Source organism: Prinia subflava, chromosome Z, assembly GCF_021018805.1.
Source record: "Prinia subflava isolate CZ2003 ecotype Zambia chromosome Z, Cam_Psub_1.2, whole genome shotgun sequence".
Taxonomy (NCBI): domain Eukaryota; kingdom Metazoa; phylum Chordata; class Aves; order Passeriformes; family Cisticolidae; genus Prinia; species Prinia subflava.
Genome location: NC_086283.1, coordinates 44,366,246 through 44,391,783, shown reverse-complemented (window position 1 = coordinate 44,391,783; position 25,538 = coordinate 44,366,246). Strand labels below are relative to the sequence as shown.

The following is a 25,538-nucleotide window of genomic DNA, read 5'->3' as shown; positions in this document are numbered from 1 at the left end:
GGTTCCCATTTCAGCACCAGTTAATTCCTGCTTCATAAGATACTCCATGTTACTATGTTTCTAGTTTGAAGGAGAACATGGATAAAGATTTAAACAGTTTCTGAAGTATTGTCAGAAGGAGATATATTCCACGTGTACACTTTCTTCTTTGGAATATGGAGAGATGCTAATCCCCACATCACAGTGGGAAGGACTGTATCTTTCTGCTACTGTAAGATATAAATTGATACACCTTTTCACTGTCCTTATTGTTGCAATTGAGAAGAGATACTCTGTGGATGCCTGAGGCAGTTGTGAGCTGTACCAGTCATTCTAACTAGGTTAAAATTTGGGTATAATCAACAGTAAAAAGTTGGTCTAATATTTCATTTCACTGCAGAAATCGGTCACTTCACTCAGTGCTTTCAGTAGCATCTGAGACATTCCTAGATACATCTCCAGTTGGAAAAAGACACAAAACATGTTGCCAAGAGATAGGTCCAGATTGTTTTCTTAGTGTATCAGCTTTTCTGCAATATGGTCCTTTGTACCTTTTGAGTTCCGTTCAGGTTCTTCAGCTTCAGTACTTTTCACACTGTCTTTCTTGGTCAGGTTCTGCCTAGAACCATTGAGTTGTTCTTTGCAGTTTTTTCCGTATTTCTTTACTGAAAAGAAAGAAGAAGTCTTTTTCCACAGGTCATGTTTAAGTCCTGTTTCTCTAAGTGAGCCATTAAATTACTGGAAGAAAAAACTTTTCTTAGTAAGGGTGTTTTAACTGGAGTCCTGCATCCGGTTCTGGGCTACTCAGTACAAATTGAGGCATATGAACATACTGGGCTGAAAGACCCATGGAAGGCCATGGATGCAATGCACTGTAGTATTTCTGCTGTGAGGAGAGCCTCAGACAGCTTGGACTGCTCAGCCCTGGTGAACTTATGTGGAATCCCCTCAATTTATACAAATATGTGAAGCAGGGTACAAAGAGACTGGGTCAGACCCTTTAAGGGTTTCCAGTGAGAGGATCAGAGACAAAGAGCACAAACTGAAACACAGGAGGTTCCTTCTAAATATAAGGAAGCTTTGTTTTTTTTCCTGTGAAGGTCACCAAGCACTGCTACAGGTTGCTCAGTGAGGAGTCTTCATTCTTGCAGATATCTAGAAGTCATCTGTGTATGGTCCTGGTCAGCCAGCTGTCGGTTTCCCTGCTTGACCAGGAAGGTTGGATCAGTTTCAGTTACAGAAACAATGAAGTTAAACAGCAGATTCATGCAAATTTGTTTCTGAATTTGTCCTTTAACTGTAGAAAGCTTTCCTTTTGATAGTCTTCTACTCTATGCTTGGCATTATTAAAAGCAAGTTTTACTTGGAGCAAATCAAGCCCTTTAGCCAGCTATTGTTTTTACTTTTGAGTAGTCTTTGTTGCTGCTAGTAGAGTACATCTGCAAAAGGCTTTGTTTAACAGCTAAGGGTTTTTTTGAGGAATAGGACTTCTGGATATTTTAGTCAGGGAAGGAATGAATGTTTAAATGTGTAATATCCTGATTTTCCTTGGGATAGAGTTAGTTTTTTTCTTAGTAGCTGGTGCAGTGTTATGTTTTGCATTTAGAGTGAGAATCTTGTTGATAACACTGTTTTAGTTTTTACTATGTAGTGTTTTCCTTGGTTTAGAATAAACAGTATTTAGCAACAATGAAAAAATCTGTGACTTTTGAACTTAATTCCAATACTAAATCCAAAACACAGCGCTGTACCAGCTATGAAGATGAGAATTAGCTCTATCTCAGCTGAACCTGGGACTACTGGGGAGTTTGTGGGGAAGCTGGTGTTTAAGGGTGGCAGAGTGCTTGAATGTTGCAGTAGAGACAGGCAAGGCACCTTTTCCTCGTGCAACAAATAGCTCCACTTTATTAGTCACAGCTTATATTTACATGGTAAAAGCATCGTGTTTAATTCTAATTGGTTAGTAACTTTTTGCTACTCAGTTCATTGGTTAGTTCAGTTGTTCATGTACGTGCTTGCTAAAGGTTTTCTTTTTTGAAGATGTTTACGTTCTTGTATCATGGGTACAGAATCAGTTCTCATGGGTACAAGTCCCTTCTCACACAGATGCAAATTGTTTCCCACAAGAACAGGCTGATATGCAGGCTGATTTTCACAAATACAGGCGGATGTGCAGGCCTCAGCCATGATTTTACAAGCCTTTCTTTTGTAAGGTTTTACCTATATGCAACACTTAAAATCAGTTTCTGAGGCTCCACCATCTTTGCCAAAAAGGGATATACACAACAAAACATTCAGTTTGTTCAGGTTAGTCAGTTGACATAGATTTTTTGTTACTAGTTCTGGTAACAAGAAACAAGGACAAAAAAAAAAAAAAAAAATAGAGCTGGAGAAACATGCCTCCCTCTGGCCACCTCTGCTTTGGCTTTGTTTGTCCCCAGTGTCCTATGCATATTTCAGTGTGTGCCCCAGGGTAAGACAGTGGTGGTAGAGGAGACAGTGAGGTGTGAAGTGGTTACTTGGTTTTTGCTGTTCCTTATTTCTTACTCAGCAGGTGCAGGGTGGGCTCCTCCATGGCCTGCAGCCCTACCCTGACATGTACCATCTGTATCCCCTCTGCCAGCCCATGGTGTTAAGGGAGCATCCATTCCATGTCTGACCTTCCAGGAGCCGCTGTGACGGTCACACTCAGCACCTCCTGAGCTGGGCCTGGTGTCCTTTGCAGCAGACGGCTTCAGTGATCCACTGGGTACCCTGCTGGCTCCCTGAACACACCACACTTACACAGTCCAACAAGGGTGCTTTTCTGGCTGGACCCTGAGTTTCGTTTAGCAGTTTCAGACAGCCGGGTCCGTAAAATAATTTAATTGTGATTCAACCACAGAATAACAGCTTTAGCTGGGCACTTCCTGGGAGGGACCCTAGAAAAGGAAGCCCTGGGCATTTATACCCTCAGGGGCTAAGCTTGGAAACTGTTGGATCTTCCAGCCGAGTCCTTGGCTTCTGATGTCTCTGAGTGTCCACTCACCTGGCTGGCTACTGTGCCCTTTTTGTGCAAAGTTCAAGATCTCTTGCCTCCAGCTCCTGCCGTTCACAGCTCAGTCTGCAATGACATGAGCTACTTTTATTAAATGTACTCCTCAACATGAGGCAACTCCTCTGGGCTGGAGCTTGGCTTGGGCAATGCTTTGTATCTCCTCTTTCAGTGTCCCTCCATGACTCTGGCATCACTCTGCTTCAGAACCCCATGTGCCCTGTGCAGGCATCTTCTTCTGTGCATGACCATCCTTCCCTCCCCTCTCCCCATTCACGCATTGCTGCATGGTAGAAGGCACCATCTGTTCTCAGGTGAGGTTGGGTGTTGCCATGGGTCAGTTCACCTCTTGCCAGCCACCTCCCCTGGACCAACTGTGATCAGCTCAGGGCAGTGATGGGCTCGGTTCCACCCATGTCACTGGTGCCTGCCCACAAGCGTGAGGGACCTTGAAAGTGACGGCAAGTGGTTGCTTATGAAAACCAAAAGGAAAGTTAATGTAGGTACTAATGAGTAAATACACCGTTTTCCCAACAATATTTTAAAGTGGAATAATGTATTATGGCCTGCTAATATGTTGTACTATTCAGTGCATAGGTGAATGGACACATTTCTTTTGCTGCAGTCTTGGATGTGAATGTATCTTAGGATATTCCTTGATCTGTATGTCTTATCTACATACAACTCTTTGATTTTAAGGTTCTTAGAGCTAAGTTATAAACTTAAACACAGCTGGCAGGGAAGATAATTCAGGAGTCAGAGCTTAAAAATTCAGGATGGGTAGGAAATTTTGTGTTTGGGCATGCAGCAGGTATGGTCAGAGAGAAGTGGATGATCACGTGAATGTTTAGGCAAAATTGAGCTTTTAATCTGGATACGGGATGATATTAAAGGAGCAGACTTGTCAGCTCTTAGTATAGAGTCATTCACTTGCAATTTTTTTCCTTTTCTTTTTGTCCTTTTATTGGGCATATGTCTCTGTCTGAGAGTGTGCCCTAAGCTGTCCACCACTCTAACATGGAGGTGGGGAAATTCAAATATACCTGGAGCAAGATTAAGTGACAAAAGATGTTAAATGATGGTGATCAAAATAGTAATTCACTTTTATTCACTGTCAAAGAACTGAGCAAGGAAGAAGATACAAAAGTAGGGAAAAGCAAAGAATTACAAAAAGTGAGAAAGGTAGTCGCCACCAGGAATCTGCGGCATCTTGTGAAGATCCTTCTTTCCTCTGTTGGTGGGTGGAGCTCTGCTGGGACTTGCTGCCCACTCGTTTCTCTCTTGGCTAAGTGGGGCTTTGTGGCACTGACTCAGCAGTTTCACTGCAGCGTGGGAGCCTTGACAATGGCACATGCATTGAGGTTCATGGCATTCCTGGGATATCCCTGTCCCTGGCAGTGGGCTGTTGCCACACCACATCTTCAGCTGCCGAGCGTTTTGATGCCTAGGTGTTGTGGTTCACAATGCTGGCAGTTTAGACTTGAAGCTTCAATCTGCTTCTGCTTTGTAAATGCCACTGTTCCCTCTGATAGACCCAAGCAGTGGCAAAATAGGTTGTTTGCTAGCAGTTCTCCACTGCATTTTTTTATCTTAGTAAGGCCTTCTGAGAACCATATTTTCTCTTTCTTTGCCACAACTGGAATGTTCTAAGAGCAGTACTGATACTTTGCAGATGTTGCTTGTAACTGCTAGTAAGGGAGTTGGAGGGCAGAAAGGAGATTGTAGGTTGGGCTTAAGCCCAAATCATCTTCCCCAGTGGGGAAGAAAAGAGCCAGGGGAGTTCTCCCAGCTTTATTTGAAGTAGCTAATATGTAAGGGAGAAGGCCATATACAATGTAATGGAAGAAAAAAGAGTAATTAAGGCTTTTTCTCCTCTGTTACTATGGTTTTAACTTTCAATTCATTAAATCTTACTGTAATCCTTTTTCTGTTTATGTTTTAGGAGCAAGTAGTTCAATCAGTTAGGCTTGATAGCATATTTTAAGATGCACTTCTTTATAGTAGCACCAGATGTTGAATTTGACTGAATATTTTTTTAATCTTTCAGATATGTTAAGATCTGTTATATGTAAGAAAAGACATACATTGCAGTATGGTAATGTGAAAGTGAGTTGTCAGAGCATTAGCGTTTGAAAGCTTAATTGGAAATTATTGAAATAAGATGTATTTAATATTCTTGTCCTTCTATTAAGGGGTTCCTTGACATGATGCTTTCTTCAGTAATGTATTTGGGAGAATACACCTCAGGTGAGGAGGGGATTTAGATCTAATTTTTGATGTTTTTCTTTGTTGAAGCCTCATCCAGCCATTAACGCTGCTATCAATGAAACTGTTGAAGAAAGCAGTCAGGAGCCTGCTGAGGGGAGTGAAGAAAAAGCAGGAGTCAAAAGAAAAAAGTGTTCTGTCCCAAAAGTAAGTGATTGAACTTCTGCTTTGTTCTGCCAGAAACATTTTCAAGTCAAAACTATACTGCCAAGTGTTTACTTAAATACTTTCTTTAAACTAGCAGTGGTTTAATGTTGTAACTTGCCTATGTTTGCTTCTTTTCAGGTATACTTACAGTAATACTTCAGTCCTTCTGTTTCCCTTTTATGGTGCTATATGATTTTTGAAAATTAATTTCTTTACCAGCCTGTATTCCTGTATCATAATACTCTTAAACTAAATTCATACATTACTTCCTAGGCAAGAGAAGTTGGAAATAATAATTATCATCAAGAATTAGGTTAACTTTTCCCTTTCTGTTTTTGAAGACTTTTTCATATTATGGAAAGACAGGTATGACTCACTTTCAGTTGTGATCATTTATATTGAGAAGCAGAACAGAGCATTAGGGTCTGTCATGGGTGAAAGGGTACTTAAATATGTTTGCCAGAAAAGGTTTATAAGAATCAGCTTGAATTAGCCATACCTTTAATGAACTACTTAGGATTGATACAGCTATGAAATTCTCTATAGAGAATTTCATAGCTGTATCAATTCAACTCTTAAGCCAGAATCAGTATGCAGCAATTAATACAGTTTAGCTTCTTTGCTTTGTAAATGTATACATACCTTAGAAACCCTCAAAACAAAATTCATTTCAGTCCAAAACATCTTTGTTTCAATTTGCTGGTGCAGTTCATAATTTATACTGCAAGAGGTGGAACTTCCTAGCTTACTGTACATTTAATGATTCAGTAGTACACTGCTATGCACTTTTCTCTATTCTTGAATGTTTTGTTCATATGGGGATATTTCTCATGTGGCATGGGAGAGATACTGTGAGTTGTCAACCCTTCTCAGTGGTTTTAAGAATAGAATTCTAAAATGACAAAAATTGCCATGCAGGTGGGATTGACGTTTATGGTATCTCATTTATTTGTAACTCATTACTGGGAATTACTACTTAACAGGATGAACAGTGCCCTTAAATTAAATGCCAGACTATTTTTAATAGACTTGCTTTTATTCTTGACCTCTGTTTCCATTTTGATTATTTGCCAAGATTTAATGTAGTTTTTCTGTAGGTGTTGCTGGCTGTCCTTCAGTCCTGGTTCACAGTTGCTACTCAGGAATTTGCAATGTATCAAATACATGGCAAATAGGATTAGTGTCCAGTAGCTAATAATTCAAGAGTAAAAAAAGTTCTTTGATGGGAGGGGGAAAAGAGATTAGTCTACTGGTGGCATACTGATAGATGATGTTGAGAACGGTTTTGGTGGGTTGGAACCTGCAGAATTATTGATGGATTATTTCTTCCAACTTCTTACTGCCTAGAGTTCCTTATTTTAGTACTTGCAAGTGTAGAATGTGAGGGTCATTTGGGTTCTATTTGCTATACCTTAGCAGTGCTTTGAAACACATACTTTCCTGCCACTGTTAGTAAACCAGTGCTGTTCTTGCCTATGCATGCTGCCTTATAAAAGTGCTTGTTCTTAGCATTTGCTACTGTGAGAGGGAAACTTCTTTTAAATTGGACTGATTGATTAATCTGTTTACTTCACTCTGAATTTATGCCTCAAGCAGCATGTGCTAGTGGGGATGCCAATGACTTCAGCTTCATGTTTCTCATTAGAAGTGCTTTTAGGCTGTTCAATGCTGGCACAGGGTAAGAGAAACAGGGAGACATAGAGCCATTTAAACATAAAGATGGAATGGAAGATCCTCACTGGGTCCTTTCATATAGACTTGCCTAATCGATCATCTTAAGGCAAAATACAGAGCAAATTTCTTTTATTTTTATACTAATGTAGCTGTAACATTCCATTAACCACTCCTTGTACTCTGGTTTCCTTTGGTTTTAGTGAACCGATAGTTCCTCTGTCTCAAAATTGTACTCTGTAAAAAGACTCAGGGATGTTATATATCTTCATGTAACTAGAAATGCTGTGTGATAGTTGCGTTGTTTAGTGTTGAAATTTTAAAAGGTAGTTACTTAAAAATGGAATTTTAAAAAAAAGTGTGTGAAAGTGGGACAAGCTAATAGTATTCAAACTGATAGAACTGATAATCTTAAAGACATGCAGATACATAGGTTGCAAGGAAATGTTGATTATTTTCAAGTAAATAATTACAAACTCTTGATTTTTTTTTAAGACCGAGACCACAACCAAACCAAAACTAGTATTTTAAAGGTTTAAAAAAACCCAGCAAAACAAGAAAAAGTGCATAAATTACAATCTCACAAATGATAAAACAACTTGCTTGTGATTTGTTTACTATTTGGCCTGGTTTCAGCTAGGATAGGGTTGGTTTTCTTCTTAGCTGGCTCAGTGCTGTGTTTTGGATTTAGTATGAGAAAAATGCTGGTAACACACTGATGCTTTAGCTTTTGCCAAGCCATGTTTATCCTAAACCAAGAACTTTCAGTTTCCCACGCTCTGTCAGAGAGCAGGTGCACAAGAACCTGTGAGGAAGCACAGCCACGACAGGTATCCTTAACTGGCTTGAAGAGTTATTCACACAGAATCACAGAATGGGTCAGGCTGCAAGGAACCTAGTCCAGCTCGCCTTTCTGCTCAAGCCCCAGAGGACATTGGACAGGATTGTGTCCAGATTGTTCTTTAATATCTGCAGGGAGGGAGACTCTACAACCTCTGAGCAATTTTTTGCAGTGCTTGGTCGTTGCACAGTAAAGAAGTTATTCCTCACGTTGAGATGGAAGTTCTGTGCATCAGCTTGTGCCCAGTGCCTTTTGTGCTGCTGCTTGGCACCGTGGAGCCGAGCCTGGATCCATCCTCTTGGCACCCACTCTCCAGACACTTCTACACACTGAGGAGGTCTCCTCTCATTCATCTCTTTTTGAGGCTGAACAAGCCCAGCTCCCTTGGCCCTTCCTCATAAGAGGAAGTAGTCCAGTATGATTAGGCTTTGAATGAGTATCTAAGAAATGAGTGTACCTACAGATTTAAACTACTTTAAGTGAGAGCAGCCTGATGGTAATTAGCATGCTCTCTTTTCACTATAAAATACTTTCTAATGCACTTTTTTATCCTCTGTTGACTTGCTTAGCAGTTATCCCCTAAAGGGGATAATAACTTACCTACAGAAGCTGAAGCAGAAGAAAAGGAGATGGATACTTCAAAGGAAGATGATTTACCTTCTGACAAAACCAGTAAAGAAGTACGTAAGAGTACTTTTTTCTGCGTAACAGAGACAATCCTAATGTTCTGTTTATTGGTGTAAATCTATTACTAAGTATTAAGACACTACAGTTATTACTACTGTGGCAGTTTCAGGAGGTGTTTAATTACGTAAAACTTTGTATGTGCACTCACATTTATACCTCTCTACTGAAGCTCCCAGAAATTGAAGTTTTCATCAGAGAGGAACCTTCTAGTCTGATTTGTCTGTAAGTTCAACTAAAACAGTTGGAAGCCTGCGTATTTCATCACTTACCACTTACACTTACAATATTGCAAATGTACCTCTTTTAAAGACTAGATAGAGTCCAGACAGACTAAAATAGCATCTTTATTTAGAACAAAATATTATTTAGTACTTAACTTATTTTTTATCTCTCAGGAAAGAGTTCTAAGTATCAGATAATCACAGAATTGTAGAATGGTTTGGGTTGGAACAGACCTTAAAAATTACCTGGTTCCAACTCTCTTGTCAATGACAGGTACACCTTTTCCTAGACCAAGTTGCTCAAAGCCCCTTCCTGCCCATCCAGGGCTGGGCAGACACAACCCATGTGGGCAACTTGTTCCAGTGCCTCACCACCCTCACAGTAAAGAATTTCTTCCTAATGTCTAATAATTTTGAATTTTAATAATTTAAAAGCATGCAGTGTCTTCATGGATATTATAAGATTTTTGTCTAAACTGTGTGCCAGAGGCTTCAATTGTGTAAAAAAAAATAGAATAAATGAAATGTATCTTTGTTTTATTAAGATTCTTAGGAACCTTTTTAATCTTCACAGGATGTGGTGAAAACAAATGATGCTTCTATTCCTAAAGCTGCTAGAAGAGGAAGAAAAAGAAAGGTAACAATACGTTGAATTACTTCATGTTACTGTAATTTTTTGGATATGATAATACTGGATGTTACTTCCTTTAATTACAGATTATGCATAAATTTAAGTGTTAGGCACTCTACTCCCCATTTTCAAATCTCTGAAAAACTAGCAGGAACAAAAGTTTTCCCAGAGTGTTTTACAAGTCTTAATTATTTTTAAACTTGATGTTAAACATGGAGTCCCTATCTTTCCCAACAGATCATTACAAATAAGAAAAAATAAGACCTAAACTCTTGCTAAACTTCTAATAAAATAGTCTGCATTGAAGCTCTGAAAAATTTCTTTTAACATCTTCATCACATTGAACTAACACCTAAAATACTTCCCCTTTTTCACTAGAATTTGTTTCTTGTGGTCCCTACCACCTGGGAGAATACAGAGTAACTTTGAAAGAGACAGTTGCAGCTGCTTGCTCAGCATATGCTAGCCTTAATGTTCTTGTGGTCACACAGCAAGTCAGATCAGGGTACCCAACTGAAAACTAGAATTAAGTAGGACAGATCCTAATTTTGTGTTTGAAACCTTACCTTCCAAAGTTACAGCTGACAGCAGGGATGAGGGATGAGTATGAAGTGTTTGTGACCTGTTTGTCACAGAAAAGTAGTATGCTGTATCTGTACTCTCGTTGTCCTTTATTCTGGACACTAGTTAGTGACTAGTATCACTGTTGGGGATTGGAGAGGGTAAAATTAGTAATACTTAAGTATAACCTATTACTATGTTTAGAGACGTTTTTGTGTGTACAAGCAATCACATAATAATATATTTCGAGTTTAAAGGTGTTTGTTTGAGAAAGCAATTGAGCTATTGGTGCCATGTGTTTTTTCACTGGTGAAATTCATTCTTTAAAATAGTCTGAAAAACAGGCTGAAGCTGAGGAAGCAGCATCAGGGGCAGCAGCAACAACTACTGGGCCAGTGTCTCCAAAAGTAAGCCCCAAAAGAGGAAGACCAGCAGGTAACTTCAGAAGAATGATTTAATTTTTTTCACCAAAGAAATATTTTAGTAGAATTAGTCAGGGAGTTATTTCCTTCCCCTGAAGTACTACAGAGTATATTTGCATGCTAAAGGCAGATTTTGCTAATAGATTGTAGTGAAAAAACACCTCAGATTTTTGAGTTTAGGACATGAATTTAAATTATTACTATTAATGTTTAGTCTTCTAAATTAATGACTGGTTGGTTTGGGGTGCAAATATTACCTTTTAGAAATAGGTCGGTCTTCCTTGGAGAATACTGCTTAAGTGTAGATATATGATAGGAGCCCTCTGGCAGGTTTGCTGTATAAAGGTTTGTTGTCATTAAAGGTCTGTAAAATGCTTTGATAGAGTTAAAAGATCCATAAAACACAAAGATGATAACTGGGGGAACAAGGAGCCTGTAGGTGGAGTTCAGAGGATGAGAAAAACAAAATAAGAGCAGAAGAGACTTGTTCAAAAAGATGTTTAAGATAGTCTGTGTTGATTGATGGGCAAATGAAAATATAACTCATATTTTGGAATGTTTTGTTAGAACCATTTGGTGATAGTCCTGTAGTGCCTGTTTTGTTCAAATTAGCAATGATGTATTGTCACTTTAATGGTAAGCTTGCAGATATTCTTGATCACTAATTACTGCTTTGGAAGACAGTTCTTGCAGCAGTTAAGTACACTGTACGAGCACCTAGCCAGGGAAACAAATAATGTACAGTCCTCTGTATTTGCTGACACTATAAAAACAGTGGAATCACAATTGAATAGGCTTTCATTACTTTTGCTGTGGAAGCGTGTGAGGAAATTAAGTATTAATTCATCCCCCTCTGCCATCTCATTACATGCACTAAGTATGCATTTTTAATATTTGTAGTTTTATCTTTACATTTTTTTTTCTGATTTCCTCAAACTACTGTCAATAAGACCTGGAAAGGATCTGTAAAAGATGCTTCTGCCTCCTATATAAAAAACCTTTTTGGAAAATATATTGTGCTGCCTTTTCTGTTGTTGATGGGATGCTTAAAAGTGCTCTGTTCTGTGACCAACAAGAGTTTAAACACTGAGTATTAGGTTTCCTGGCAACATAGTCACTGTGGTACTGGATGAGCATTTGAGGTGCATAAGTGCTAAGAAGGCAGGATGTTCGCCTTACTCCTATCAATAAGGTGAATCTGAGGAAACTAAGGAGTTTGATCTACACTGTAGTGTGGTGGTATAAGTTCTTGACAGTGGTTTGTTAGCCTGAAAAGTGATGTAAACCCCAAGATATGAGTAAAACTAGTGGACAACAAAATAAATGTAAGTACAAGTAACTGCTTTTCATTCTCTAATGTCAGGTTTCTCATTATCTAATTTAAGACTCATCTTAGTTATGCAACATGTGAAACAAATTGCAACTGCATAGATTGCAAAAAGCACAGGAGTCAGCTAAAAAACTGCTAACACTTAAACTTTTCAAAGAGATCTTGATTAATTTTGGTACTCAGCTTGAATTCTGTACAGTAACAAAGTTAGGGTGTATATTTTAATTTAAGCGTGGCTTATGTTGAGTAAGTATCTTGACACATAGACAAGGAACAGATGGTGGTGTGGACTAATGTGTTACTTCTCTATGACTACTAGCTTCTGAAGTGAAAGTTCCAAAACCAAGAGGGAGACCCAAGTTGGTGAAACCATCATGTCTATCAGAGGGTGACTTGTGAGTGTTTTCTTAATATAAAGCTTCTTCGTTGTCAACTATGTTACTCCTTATGTTAAGAATTGAAGATTATTACTCCTGACAGGTTTTGCCCCTTTAATGTTCTGTGTAAGTTACTATTTGTGTAGATGTTTTTATAATATAGAGTAATTCAAGGAAAGACATTTCTGAAACAGGAGAGATAAGATCTTAATCTTCTGAACTTGTCTAATCTGTACAAAAATCCTTATATGATTGTATGCTGAGTGAAGAGGAAAGATATTTATTAAGCAAAAATACAACATCACACAAAAATAAAATTGTTTTCCTTTTCATACATTTTTGTTTCAGAAATCTCTTCTGATGAAATTGCAACACTGCTTATTACCTGAATTTTGGTTTTGCCATCTTTGATTCTTATGTCAAGTCTAATGCTTCTAGTAACTCAAGCAAAAGTTGAACATAGATTTCGTTTTCTATAAATTGGCACAATTTTGAATAGGAACAATTTAAATAAGTATACTTTATCAAACTAGTTTACAGTGCATGCACTCTAGGTCCTACAGACCCATCTGTGTCTGGGGAGTCCACTGAAAATAAACTTCTTGGATTAGATCTTTACACTTCTATTAATTAATTACCTTAATTAGGCCCTCCATACTGATATTTATTTGCTGGGTTTTTTATCCCCCAACAGGTAATGAGCAAGAGTATTTTTGAAGAGTAGTTAAATGAATTAACTTCATCATTTTACTATTATGTGGTTAAAAAGACCCAGCTTCCTGAGTTAGAATGTTGTTCTTTTACATCCCTGTAGATAATGCATGTGATGCCTAAATACTCTTTTTTTTGTTTTAGTGTTAATGAAGAGGAGAAGTCAAAGAAAAAAGGACCTGAAGAAAAGCCCAAAAAGCAAGGGAAAAAAGATGAAGAAAGTCAGAAGGAAGAGGAGAAATCGAAGAAGGAATTTGATAAAAAGGAAGGAAAGAAAGAAGTTGAACCAAAAAGGAAAAATGTTGCAAAAGTGGGTTCTGCATCAGCTTCTGATTCTGAAGATGAAGGAGAAGAACAAGAAGGGGACAAGGTATAATTTTGCCTTCTTGATAACTTTACTATAGAAGAAAGTAGTATCACTGTAGCTCTTTCTTCAAATTAATGCTAGATTGTACTGACAGTAAGAGTCTGGCATGCCTAGTATACAGATATATAGAATAAAAGTTTCAGAACTGTATTTTTCTCAAATAATTCTTTCAGGAACTTCTAGTATTTCCTAAGACAGCTTTTTAACAAAGGATTTAGATGTCAGGAGGCTTATGGGATTTTTTTTAACCTATGCTCCTTGGAAGACGGATGCTGTTTTCCTTTGGTGCATCTGGAGAACATGTGTCTTGAAATCACATTTGTGAAAGATACAAAACTGTCTCCAACCAACAATTTGTAATGTCTTCATTTTTCTGGTGTTTAGTATTTCCCGTAGCATTGTTCTCTGGTGCTTAATATTGAAAAGACAAAAAGGAGAAAGGACTAATGAAATTGTGTTCAGCTTTAGGGAAAGCAGGGGTTTGTCAGGTTGCTCTGCGGAGTAGAATTGCATCAAAGGTACTTAGCTTCATCTGTTTACAGAAACAGTAATTTATAATGTTACTTTTCTCATTCCAATCACAAAATGTGAAATGAAAAACAGAAGAAAAAAGGGGGAAGAAGCTTTCCGGCAGCTCACAGAAGAAACACAGTAAGAAGCCAACATGAGAGAGAAGTAACAGAAAGAAAGCGTAAGCAAGACGAACAGACAGAATCTGAATCGTGAGTATATTTTAACATGTGATGCCCTCAAGTTGTAGGAATATATTGAACCTAACATATTTCACAAGGAGGTGAAACTTCTGAAAAACTTCCAAAGTGGTTTGCACTGTGTTCTACCGTTCCCTCCCCCCCTGCCTATTTTGGTTTTCTCTTTTCTTTTTGAGGGGAGGATGGAAAGCACCTTGAACCAAAATGTTCTGTTGTGGGAGAATAGGAAGAATGGAACTTAGAAATTAAGTTATGTCAGTCTTTCAGTGATGTGGAATCTCTAGCAGAGTTCTTTTTAGAACTAACTGAAGAATATCCATGTGAAAAGGGATCATTGTGAAAAACTGTCCAGGACAGCCATATTTTTCTCACAATTTTTAGATTAAATTGGTAGGACCTGGTAGGTCCTATTATCCATACTTATGGATTTTTGATGAGGTATGGAATGCCTCTGATAATGGAAGTTACCAGGAAAGCATTTCCTTCTCTGTCTAACAGTTGGAGCATATGCTGTCAGACAGAACAAGTTAAAAATAATTACTCTAGTATTGCAAAGCTGGTTGACTGATACCAAGAACAGATAGAAGATTACTCGAATCAAACATAAGAATAGAAAGAAGATCCTGCCAGGAACTTGGAGAGTAGGACAGTAGGAACAATTCTGACTCACTTGCTATTCTGCAAATGAGTGAAGAATCTGCACCACAAGAGCTTGATTTTCTCATCCCAGCCTTGCTGGGAAGGCAGAAGGAAGGGAGAGAACAAGGCAGAAATTTGGAGGAATGGAAGAGAGTAAAGGTTCCCTTTACCTGTAACAAAAAAGTCTTGTCTTTTTCACATTCACTAACAAAAATGTACTTTGTTTGAGTATTTCTTTTCTCATGCTCCAGCCATTTTTCCTTTTCTTCCTGTCACTCGTCTGGACACCTAACATAAATACTTTACCTACTTGTGGCAAACCTAAACATTTCCAGATTCGGAGATATGAAAGTGCCTTAGCAGCTTATACTATATCCCTATTTAACACATGCTGATTTGGTTTTGTCATATTGATTTAGTTATAACAACCACATTTCTACTTTAAAATAGCTCTCATAATTTATGTATTGGAGGGTAGATAGTGTTTTATTCCAGTAAAATAAAGGAGAAGTAGTGAATGCATGATGAATTTAATTACAGTTGATGACTAATACCACAAAACTCAATATTGATAAAAAGTAGAACTGGTATAGGCTGATATATGTTTTGATTATTTTGTTCATCAGCGTAGTTTCCATCTTCTGGTAGCTACTTCATTAGTATTTATTTAGTTAAGGTACTTTGTACACCATTCTGTACATACGGGAAACTTATCTACTGTTGAGATTGTGCTGCCAGTTGAAGCAAACAAGTTTTCTGTTCTTTATGAAAGAAACATGGAAGATAAGACCTGCAGGCCTACACGTTTTATGTGTACATATTAGTATGACAGGAAGAAAAGTAGCCACAGGACATTAGTCATGATATGCTGGAAATCCTAAAAGTAGCCTTTTAAATCCCTCGGTCAGGCAAAACTGAGGGATTGTTAAACAGAAGTTCATGATCTTTGCATAAAGAGCTCAAAAGCTTGTTTCAAAGATTTCTCCCTGTCTTCATCCTGTAACTGAAATGGAGACAATTTTTTTAGTTTTTCTTGAGTCTCAGCTTTATTTTCAGTGATACAATTGGGGAAAGATCAAGGAGGTTTCACTGCAATTGTAATAAATCTCTTTTTTTTACTCTATTACTACTTCCTTCAAGAACTTCAAAATTACTACTAATGCATTTATGGCCAGTTGTAAAATATGTATACTGTTACAATTAATTATTTGATAAAATAGTCATATAGAAACTGATTATGATTAATTGATCTCTCCATAAATTCCCTGTGATAATGGTAAATAATTTTACTCCTTTTGTCATGATAATTAAAATATTTTCTTTCCATAAGTTCTTTCCATATAATGCCATTTTACCAGTTAATATGTTATGTTAATATGCAACAAAACCCAATACAGTTGGGAAATTATTTGTTTTTAAAATCCTTTAATTTGCAGCTTCTGGAAAAATACACCTCTGAGTATGCAGGATTTATCAGCAGTACCTTAGCCAATTAATTTCTCCTAAATTGTTTGTCCTTGAAAACAAGGGTTTGGCTCTTTGTGAGTTTTGCATGCTAATGTTTTAGCGAGCTAATACCTCAAAATATTGCATCTCATCCAAAAACTGGGGGGGAAAAAGCAGGCTTCATAACATTGTAAAAACATTTCAACATTTTTGACAGGCAGAATAAAGAAGAAGGCAAGAAAACAGAAGTTAAGAAGATTGAGAAGAAGAGAGGTTAGTTTAAAGAATCTAAACAGTATTTTTTGGTCATTTTATATTTTGAATGGAATTTCTTCTTGGATAAGATAATGTACAGCTGGGGGCGGCTGATAATACACTGCCAAGGGTGGCTGCATGAGATCTCAGTCTGAGGTGTTTGAACCATGATTCTTCTTTCAGGTCTGTGAAACAGTGCATTTGCGTCCTTCTTTGTTCTTTCTGCAGTGCAGTAGAACAGGTCTTTGCTATTCTGACTTCACTGTCATTCAGGCTTTTAAACATCAATCTCTTCTGTTTGTGAACACAAGAAAAAAGCTTTTATTCTTTGAAATAAATCACTTCAGTTATTCTGTCTTTTTTTCCCTTGTATCTTCTCATAACACAATAGTCGGAGGGACCTCTTGAAACTATTTAGATACTACCTCTTACTAAGTAGGAGGTTTAGATTCAGATTTGGTCTTGGCTGCTAACCCATGCCTGTAGACTGACCTTCATGGGGATGAATAATTCCTTTTACAGTACTCCCATCTTTGACGACCACTGTCTGTAATCTGTAATTTGTAGTATAGTAGAGATCCAGTGGCATGGTCTCCACCCAATCCAATGTTGCAGCAAGAGAGCAAATAAAACCTATCCAAACCTATCCAAGATGGGTTTGATTTAAAGGAAACTGTTTGCTTGCATTATTGTTCAGAATACATACCAAATCCAAGCAGGCATTCAGCATGTGAATTATGGAATGCAATGTCCATTCATCTTTAACACATCTGAAGCATGTGTACTGGGAACATTTTATTTGGATGGATTTGGACTGTAACTTGAATCATGACCAGTTTACTGAAAACAAACCATCAATATCCAGGTGTCCTGTCATGGAAGGCCTTCCAGCTTTGTAACTCTTAATATTTATTAAAACTTCATGTCAAGCTGGCCTATAATTAGAGGGTGGCAGCTGTGTTTGTGAATAGAAAATTCTTTTCAGGTGTTACTCCTAAGAAAAAACTGTGTGGGTTGCCAATAATGTTCCATTTTAAAAAGGTGTACTTTTTTTCTGATTGTATTTATGTGTGCACCTGCATGTAGGATCCCTGCCTATGTTCTTCTGCATTCTGTATGAGGTTCATATTTGTGGAATCATTTCTGCAAAAGCAAACCTACTGTGATTAACAAATATTCATGAGTATTATTTTTAATCTTCAGAAACTTCAGTGGATTCTAGGCTTCAAAGGATACATGCAGAAATAAAGAATTCCCTGAAAATTGATAATCTTGTAAGTATATATTTTTTAAATTGATTCATGTTTCAAGTTCCAGTAGGAAATACTTGGCATGTCTTCTTTTTTTAAGTTAATACTCTGAAAATTAATTTTTTCCATATGAGAGATAACTCATGCTGCTTAAATGTGGTTACTGTGGGCAGTGAAAGATGGGTGTCAGCAACTGAAATCTGTTTTGTTTGAAAATACTACATAATAAATCATTTACCAGAAACATTGAGATAGAATTACGTCAAATAGAACATCTGGTGCCAGATCAGCTTGCTGAGCTACGTGGAAACACCGGGACATTGGACGCAGTATCAGGAGTCAAGTGATTAGGGCTCCAGTCCACTGACTCCCCTCACTGTCAAGGGAAATCTGCTGCTTGTCAGGGGTTCGGATTTGGAATGTTACTGACAGATGTTTGAGGCTTTCTGGCCTTGTGACCATTTGTTTGCCACTGCAGGTGTTCAGGTTGGGCACCAGTGATACAGTCAGGGGACACTTGGAAAGTATCAAGCATGACTGTGTGACTGTGAGGGTAATGGTAAAGGTATGGGCACCCAGGTGGTGATCCCTTTGAGAAAAAGTCTGACAAAAGAATGGATATGTGTGCCAGGAGGTGGAAAGATCCACCCAGAAATAGTGTTGCCAAGGGGCTGGCCGGCCTGGTTAAAGAGCATCAAACTCTAGGAATGGTAGCAGAGGAGGAAATGGTGGAGCAGGATGGCAGTAAAACAGATGTCAGCAGGGTCATGTAAACTGACCTTGTAATCAACAGAATTTCTTTGGAGAATAGGACTGAAGTGGCATGACCACAAGCATCAGCACATTGAATGAGGAATTGCTATAGCAGCCCAGCATAATGAGGAAAACACATAACCTTTCTGGAATACCAGGACAACTCTCTTTCTCTTAGGGATGACTGTACACTAATACATATAGTGTGAAGAGCAACGGTGGTCAACTGGACATCTCTCTGCAGTTGCAGGGCTGTGGTTTCATTGGTATCAGAGATTCAGGTAGAAGTGAGGTGAGCCTTGCCTTATATGTTTACAGGCTCTTTAGGAAAGATGGGTGCTGGGAAGACAAGATGAAGGATAACTTTATGTGAGAAACCAGCTGAAAAGCCAGCTGGGAGCTTACAGGTCAGGATTAATGGGCCAACCAAAATGAGTGACATCCTGAGAATGTCTACTGGAAATCACCTGATCAAGGAGAAGCAGAGAATTAAGTCATCTTAAGGCAATGGGGAGACACTCATGATTCTAACTGGAAGCTTAAAACATCCTGGTATTTGCTGAAGGGACATGCAGATAACACGGCGATGCAGGAAGCTTCTGGAGTTTGGTAATTGCCTAGCCCAGGTGATGAAGGAGCGCATATGGCAAGATACCTTGTTAGACCTGATCCTCCAAACAGCAAAATCTGGTCAGGCATATGAAGGTCAGGGCCAACCTTGGCTGCACTGTGTGTGATAGTGAAGTCCAGGGAGAAGGGAGCAGGATGAAAAGTATCACAGCCATGGACTTAGGAGAGCAAACTTTGTTCTCTACAGGGATCTGCTTAGAAGGATTGAGAGATCATGCTAGAAGGAAGACAGGACAAGGAGATCTGGCTCACTTTTAAGGATTACCTCCTCCAGGTTGATTCATTTTAAAGTCTAAGAAAATGTGCTAAAGGGGATAGGTGGATAGGTGCTCTAGTAAAAAAGGAGGTGGCTAAGGTAACCACTGTCATCTTGACCTCGATTTGCTTGTACAGTTCTGTTCAGCAATCCTAGACCCCTGAGACCATGGGAAGATTGAAACAAGAAAACGTTGATGCTCAGAGGACAAAGATCAAATTACAGAACATTTAGACAGAGACTCAGTACAGAATAAGTGGAAGAATGCTGGAGGAGCTGGATGATGTCATTGTCCATCCTCTCCATTTTTTTTCTGAAAAGTCATGGTGATGAGGGGCTGGTTCCTGAGGACTGGAAGAAAGGAAATGTCTTGTTCATCTTGCAGTCTAGGTTACTACAGCCCAGTCAGTCTCACACCAATCCCTTGAAATGTTCTGGGACAAATCCTCCTCGAAATTGTTTCCAATGATATGAAGTACAGTAAGAGCTCTGAGAGTTGTCAGCATGGGTTAGTGAAGATGAAATTATGCTTGACTAAAATGATGTCCTTTTGTGAGATGACCGGCTTGGTGGATGAAAGAGTGGATGTTGTTTCTGTTAAGATTAAAAAGGTTTTGACACTGTCTCTCAGGACAGCTTCAGACATACTTAGGAAGTCTGAATTAAAAAGGCTGATAGAAAGGTAGACTGAAAACTGGCTGAACAGAAGGGCACAAAAAACTAAGCAGTGCCAGAGTCCAGCTACAGGCCAGTCACTAGTAGTCAACTATTAAAACATGTCATTGAAGACTGCGATGATGATACAAACCACACCTGTAGCTAGTTTGCCAGTGATGCAAATCTGAAATCAAAGGTTTGATGAGAGTGTTGCCATCCAGAGAGTCTGGAGAAATGGGCCAACAGGAACTTCATCAACTTCAATTCCAGTACTGCACCTGTGGAGCGATACCCTCGTGCCTTCAGCATGGGCTGGGGACTGAGTGGCTGAATAGCAGCCTGCCAGAAAATGACCTGGGGGTATTGGTGGACAACAAGCTTAGCATGAGCCACCAATACACTTGTGTGGCTAAAGCGGCCAACAGCTTTCTGGGCTGCACAGAGAGTTGCCAGAAAGCAGAAGTAATGTGGTGATTGCCCTCTACTTGGCACTTATGAGACATTGGACTGTATTTGGGGCTCCCTAGAACAACAGAGATATGGACCTACTGTAGAGTGCCCAGTAAAGGGCCACAAAGATGGAATAAGGGCTTGGAGCATGTGCTGAAAAATAGGGGGCCAAGAGAGCTGGGAGTGTTCAGTCTGGAGAAAATACAAAGATAAGAAAGTAAGCATGACTGAAGAAGTATGGCAGCATGAGGAGCAGCAAGCTGTTCCAGCTAGGGAAACACACAGGTTTGGGTCTTGGAGGCAAGGTTCTGGTAGTAGTGATGGGGGACTGCCTTGTGCTAGACTTGATCAGTTCCAGCCTGCCCCAGTGGAGAAACCACTGTGCAGGGCATGGCTGAGCCCCTCGGACTGGATGGTGGTGCATCTGTGAAAACTTACTTAAAAAGAGGGTAAAGCATACTGGGGGCAGGGAGTGTATAAGGACAGTTCTCTGTATTAACTATGATCCACTTAAGGTGCTTTCCTCCCTTCTCAGTGGTTAATCACTTGTGAAAAATTGTGCATGGTAAAGCCTGACTATGGTGAACAGCTTCAAGTATAGAAGTACTAGACTCATGAAAGCAGCCTAAAGCTTGCTTTATGTATGTTGAAAGCCTTAAATTCTTGTTAAATGTTACAAATAAGTCAAGTATAATCTGCCTTTTAGAGGACTAGCTAAGAGACAACTGGTGTTAAATTTTTGTTGGAAAGTTCGACTACATAAATTCTTCTAAAATTAAGTACATAGTCAAATTAAGGATCTAACAGGAAAATGCCACTGAGCACAGAAGCTAGATTAGTATGGTTAATTAAAGATTACTAACGTGTAAGTCTTCAGACTAATTTCTTGTTTATCTACAGGATGTGAACAGGTGTATTGAGGCTCTTGATGAGCTTGCATCCCTTCAAGTAACAATGCAACAAGCTCAGAAACATACAGAGATGATCTTAACTCTCAAGAAGGTGAGATTTTCAATGCTAGTTAAAGTAAGATGTATGTTTTCATAAAGTGATACCAGCTTTATTTACTGTTGGAGTACTCTGTCCAGTCTGAATCCCTGCAGTTCAAGAATGATGCAGATAGAGTGGAGAGGCCCAGAGGAGGACCATCAAGAAGATCGAAGGGCTGCAGAACCTGCCCTATAACCAAAGAATAAAGGGTTTAGTTCCTTCCTTCCTGGGAAAGTCTCAAGTTATTCCAGCAGTTTTAGGGGTTGCTGCACAGAGTGGGTCGAGGCTTTTGTCTTCACCAGAAGTTATATGGGAAAGATGAGGGGCAATGGGTACGAGCTGCACTGGGAAAGGCTTTATTTTGATATTAAACAACTCTTTTTTTACAGTAAGAACAGTTGTTTTACTGTAACAACCTCCTCAGGGATGTGGTGGGATTCCTTTGCTAGAGGTTTTCAAGATGTGATGGGATCAAGGGTGCTTGATAATGTGATCCAAGCTCCCTTTCCCATGAAGGGTAGGACCAGGAGATCTTTTGAGGCCCCTCCCAACCTGGCAGTTCTGTATTTCTGTGACACTTCAAGTGCCAAAGTCTATTATGTCATTGTAGCTTAAATGAAGAATTTAAGCTAGTGTATAATGAAATTAAACAGATATTTAAGGACCTTAGTGGAGCCTGTTTTATTACTTTCATTTCAGATACGGAAATTTAAAATTAGCCAAGTTATCATGGAGAAATCTACAATGCTATATAACAAGTTCAAGACCATGTTTCTGGTTGGGGAAGGAGATTCTGTTCTTTCCCAAGTACTAAATAAATCACTTGCTGAGCAAAAGCAGCATGAAGAAGCTAACAAAACAAAAGAACAAGGGAAGAAAGGAGCAAACAAGAAAACTGAAAAGGAAAAAGACCAAACAGGTAACACTATGGCATTACTTTCTTGTCACATAAAAGACTTAGTCTCCATTAATTTTTGAGCCAGCTTCAAAATATCCTTGATGTAGGAGTTCATCAGTCTATGAAAACCTTTTCATATCTGAAGTTGTCAAGGACAGTACTGCTACAAATAACTTTCAAATTCAATGTAACATTTACCATGGCAATTTTATCTCAATTGGCTAAAGGAAGTGGCTTTTGCAAAAATTAAGTCTTGCAAATTTTACTTCTGTAAATTATCTAGCTTGATAATGTTACAGAATTTTAAAAAAACCCATAACATTAAATGTGAGGTAGAATGACATACTACTATTTTTGCACTTTAACCCAAGCCAGCATCCAAACCCCTCACAGCCATTTGCTCATTCCTACACCAGTAGGATCAGGGACAGAATCACAATCATAAATGGAAGAAACTAATGGGTTGAGATAAAGACAATTTAATGAGGAAAGCAAAAGCTGTGCACATAAAAGCAAACCAAGGAGTTCATTCACTGCTTCCCATGGGGAGGCAGGTGTTCAGCCATCCCCAGGAAAACAGGGCCCCCTCATGCATAATAGGAAACCAAGGGCCATCACTCAAATGTATTCCAACATCCTTCCTCCCTACTTCACATACTGAGTGTGTCTCAGTACGTGGTCTGGAGTGTCCCTTTTGTCAGTTTGGGTCACCTGTCTTGGTTGTGTCACTTCCCATACACCCCCAACTTCTTCCGTAGTGTGGGAACGTGAAAAGTCCTCGGCTGTGTGTAAGCCCTACTCAGAAGTAAAAACATCTCTGTATTACCAACTTTGCATTCAGCACAAATCCGGAATGCAGCCCTATATCCACCACCTTGAAGAAAATTATCACAGCCAAAACCAACACAATCTTCTATTCCTTCAGTAGCTTTTTGGTACCTACACTTCTGCCACTGAGAGAGAATTTGAAACAGCTTTGTTTTCTTCATTAGCCTGTTTCTATATCATGCATGCCCTACCATGTGTAGCAGCAACTTTTAACCACTTCTATGTTACATCCGTGGTGCAACTTAAGTAATTCAGCCTAACAGTAAAGTAACAATCCTTTATGACAGAAGAATGTATTTATGTTCTTAACTTGTACCGCAGAGTAGCAAAAGCTTTCTGTAGTAAGTGTGCTCAGTAATAACTTTAAATCGGTACTAAAATAGATACATTTTTAAACAGGAACAAAATGAGACAGACACATTGGAAAGCTATGTTGCAATGTAAGAGTTCTACCCATCTATTCAAATTATTTAGATCCTTGATCTCCACAAGAACATCACAGAAGCTACATTTACTTTGAAATTGGATTTTGGGAGCAGAACTTTTTTTTTTTTTTTTCAGCAAACCATTTAAAAATTACACCACCTAGATCAACAGTAAACAAATTACTGTAACTGAGGTGCCAAGGATTCAACACAACTGTAATAGGAATGTCACTACTTGTAATTGCTGAGAAAGCACGGATGATTTTAAAATCCAACCATTTTTTGGTGAGAGAATGTATGATGAAGTAGAGGTTCCACAGAGATCTTTCCCCAAACCACTGGTCAGCACAACTAATACTTTAACAAAGAAGCTACACTGAGAGACTTCCTGGGCATAGTCTGGCTAGTGAAGCCACTCCAGATAAGGTTAACACAACTTCAGCAGAATGCATTGAAGTACCATGTTGTTGCCCAGTCATGTGAAGAATGGGAAGAAATTCAGAGTAGAGGGATATTTTATGGAAGCAGGTTTTATTTGCTGTAAAAAAGAAAATCTGATCCTTACATGCCTTCTCTTGCCCTTTTAAAAACTGCTGCATCCTGGCTATCTTGCAGAATGATAGTCAATACAGAATGATGCTGCAATGGATGGCATTTAATGTACAGCATCAGATTATCTGCTTTGTAACAATGGAATATAGCATTTACTATTTTATCAAATTCCTCCTGTAGCCTTTGAGTTCAGAACTGATTTTGAGATAGTATAAACAGATAAACTGTAAAAATTCAGATGAGTACCATTTTTTTTCCTTACTGTGGCTCTGTAGTTCAATAGAGGAGTTCTTTTAACAATCTGCAACTTCATGTAAAATGGACCATCAGTTCAGAGAGTGACATTCCTCAACATTCACACAAAATTCACTGGCTCATAATACCACAGCAAAACATGTAGTCATCACAGAAATTCTAAAAGATGTTAAATATTTCTGCACCGACTTAAGACCTTCACTGTACTGTATAGACCTTCTAGCCAGTGCTGTTTTTCTGCTTGAAAAATCCATGTTATCATTAAACACTCCTATTTTTATAACTGGTATTTTGATTATACGTAATTTGTTGGAGTCAAGAGTACGTGAGATGTGATGGAACTATTAACTTCTACAGTTAAAGTAACAAGAATCCCCAAAAATTATCTGACCTGGTTAGAGTGCTAAAAAGAATTTACTACTAAAGTATATTTTCTCACTGGTCAGAATATAAACAAGCATTAGGCCTATGATCTGTAGCTTAGCAAGCACAGGAAGAACTTGAAATTGCATGAAAAATACAAACTGTTCAATTCTCATGGCTAAAACCATGGGATGAGGCACATTGCACAAAATGGTAGATGCTGAAGCTGTATCAGTTAGTGTCTTTTGTATTGTTTCAGCTACCTGGGTATCAAGATGAGGGGAAAATATTTATAATGTTTTATTTGATTAAGGTAAAGAAAGTATCAGGGGCTACTCTAACACAGTTTTATTCCAAGTTCCACTTTTCCACTCTTTCATTTTAAAGGTTCAAAGATTCTGAATGGAGGGTCTGAAGCGCAGGACACCAACCAGTCACAACACAATGGAGAAAATGCTGAAGAAAAGAAAGACAGGCATGAAGTTGGCAGTAAGAAAAAGTGAGTTAATAACATTATTGAGCTGAGGGTCTGTTCTGCTCTAGCTTAATTACGTAAAATAGAACAGCAGTAGATTGAAGTTACCTCATCGTGTTGAGGTACTGTTTTCTTCACAGTTTGCTCTCAGCTTTGGAGAGCAACAGTGTGCAAATCTTCTGTTTAAGTTTTGAATGAATATTTGAAGTATCATTGCATTCACTGCTGTGGTGGAGACTTAAAAAATCTTACCAGGATGTCCTGCTATTGGAGAGAATCACCATGTGGTGGACCAAAGCGAAGTAAAAGTTTTTTCCTGTGTTTTAGGCTATTAAGTTGGAAGCAAAGCAAGCTTGAACCAAGTCTAATAGAAACTAATGAGATGTATTAATTTTTTTGTGAATTCATGTACTGTTATCAATAGACAAGCCACTTTAAATAATTTTCTACAGTTTGGCTATA

General features: G+C 38.6%; 1 protein-coding gene across 7 annotated transcripts in view; it reads left to right on the top strand.

The window, feature by feature from the left end:
• Positions 1–25,538, top strand: part of PSIP1 (PC4 and SRSF1 interacting protein 1) — a 37,514-nt gene that overhangs the window by 9,568 nt on the left and 2,408 nt on the right. For 6 of the 7 annotated variants that reach the window (XM_063423207.1, XM_063423206.1, XM_063423205.1 and 3 more), the window contains 12 exons: positions 5,309–5,425; positions 8,507–8,617; positions 9,420–9,482; positions 10,370–10,472; positions 12,109–12,184; positions 13,022–13,247; positions 13,848–13,966; positions 16,257–16,312; positions 17,498–17,568; positions 21,191–21,292; positions 21,980–22,199; positions 24,989–25,100. In XM_063423207.1, coding sequence (XP_063279277.1) covers positions 5,309–5,425; positions 8,507–8,617; positions 9,420–9,482; positions 10,370–10,472; positions 12,109–12,184; positions 13,022–13,247; positions 13,848–13,966; positions 16,257–16,312; positions 17,498–17,568; positions 21,191–21,292; positions 21,980–22,199; positions 24,989–25,100 — 1,376 coding nt within the window. The remainder of the gene's footprint in view (positions 1–5,308; positions 5,426–8,506; positions 8,618–9,419; positions 9,483–10,369; positions 10,473–12,108; positions 12,185–13,021; positions 13,248–13,847; positions 13,967–16,256; positions 16,313–17,497; positions 17,569–21,190; positions 21,293–21,979; positions 22,200–24,988; positions 25,101–25,538) is intronic. The other variant, XM_063423209.1, reaches the window with a different exon arrangement.